General features: G+C 52.8%; 1 protein-coding gene across 1 annotated transcript; it reads right to left on the bottom strand.

Annotated features, from left to right (window-relative positions):
* Positions 1–297: 297 nt before the first annotated feature.
* LOC107191244 (histone-lysine N-methyltransferase SETMAR-like) lies at positions 298–1,374 on the bottom strand. Its single transcript, XM_015580234.1, has one exon. It carries the CDS (start codon positions 1,372–1,374, stop codon positions 298–300), a length of 1,077 nt encoding a protein of 358 aa, XP_015435720.1.
* Positions 1,375–1,672: the final 298 nt, after the last annotated feature.

Genomic DNA, 1,672 nt, shown 5'->3' with positions numbered 1-1,672 from the left:
CCGTTCCGTCGGTCGGGTGGAGGAGACCCGTGGTGTCCCCGCCCCCTTAGGTGATGGCCTGCGGGGGAGGAGGGGTCGGGATGGCCCGAGCAGTGGGTTTGACCCGACACTGTCGGAGGGCCTTTGGGTTAAAGGCTTTCCATCATACACTGGGACAGCGCCCCAGTGAGTGAGTACCTTGGAGGATCCAAAAAGCAGAGAGCTCGATTGCGGTCGAAGGTGTGCCGGTACGCAGGGAGTCGAGATCTGCCCCGATTGTGCCTCGCGCCGCGGTATTAGTAGCCGCGAGGCACAATCTTATCGGCGAGAACCGCGAGGCGTGCGTAGCCATCTCGCGGCCGCGACTGCAGTTGCCTCGCGGTGTCTCGCTGGCGTCGCGCGGGGACGCCGTAACGAGTTATTCGTTACAAAGCGTTGAACCTCATCTTTCACCTCGACGTCGTTGCTGAAGCGCGTTCCGGCCGAATGTTCTTTCAGCTTAGGAAACAGGTGGTAGTCACTGGGTGCCAAGTCCGGACTATAGGGTGGGTGGGTGATGATGTCCCATCCAAACTGTTGCAGGAGAGCGACGGTCGTACAGGCGACGTGGGGACTAGCATTGTCGTGAAGAATGCTTACGCCCTTGCTCAACATTCCTCTTCTCCGGTTCTGAATCGCCCGTCTGAGTTTTTTCAGAGTCTCACAATACCTGTCAGCGTTTATTGTGGTCCCAGAAGGCATGAAGTCCACCAACAATACCCCCTTTCGATCCCAAAACACAGTTGCCATGACTTTACCGGCAGACGGTGATTGTTTGAATTTTCGCGGCTTGGGAGAAGAGGAACGCCGCCACTGACGTGATTGTTGTTTGGTCTCAGGTGTGTAGTGGAACGCCCAGGTTTCGTCGCCCGTGACAATCGAATCCAAAAAGTTGTCCTTTTCGTCTGCATAACGACGAAAAAATTCGCGGGAAGATTCAACTCGTTGCCGTTGGTGGTCTTCCGTGAGCATTCGCGGGACCAATCTTGTGCACACCTTCCGATATTGCAACTTTTCCGTCAAAATCCTGTGAATGGTGCTTCGGGAAACCTCGGGAACCAAAATGCCGAGATCATCCAGAGTGGTCCGCCGATCTTCACGCATGGTTTGCTCAACCTTCGCGGCTGTCTCGTCGGAAAGTGACGGTCTGCCGCTTCTTTCTTCGTCGTGAACTTCAGTTCGCCCATCTGCAAACTCCTTACACCACTTGCGGACGTTTTTGACATTCATGCACGACTCGCCATACACTTCTTTCAATTGGCGATGAATTTCAATAGGTTTCACTCCTTTTGCGTTCAAAAACCGAATAACTGCGCGAACTTCGCACTTGGCGGTAGCGCTAAATGGGAGCTCCATTACAAACGACTGCCAAGTGAAGACAGAGTGTCCCAGCGAGGTGCGCATAGGCTTGTTGCGGAGTGGCGGAAGTAACAAACACAACAATGTTTCCAACAGTTGCACGATTAGTTTCGCGGCGCCCTCAGCGCTTTGGAGACCTTACTTTTGGGATTACCCTCGTACTAACTCACAAAATGATATTTACCAAAAGAACTTATTTACCAAGAGAAGAATCACTTTTCCGATTTTCTTACTCGTTAGATCTATCTATACCGCTCGACGCTTCAAACCAGACTGAGCTCAGCTTTGAAAATCT

Source organism: Dufourea novaeangliae, unplaced genomic scaffold (assembly GCF_001272555.1).
Source record: "Dufourea novaeangliae isolate 0120121106 unplaced genomic scaffold, ASM127255v1 scaffold244, whole genome shotgun sequence".
NCBI classification, from domain to species: Eukaryota; Metazoa; Arthropoda; class Insecta; order Hymenoptera; family Halictidae; genus Dufourea; species Dufourea novaeangliae.
The sequence above is the reverse complement of the archived record's forward strand: the minus strand, read 5'-3'. Positions and strand labels throughout refer to the sequence as shown.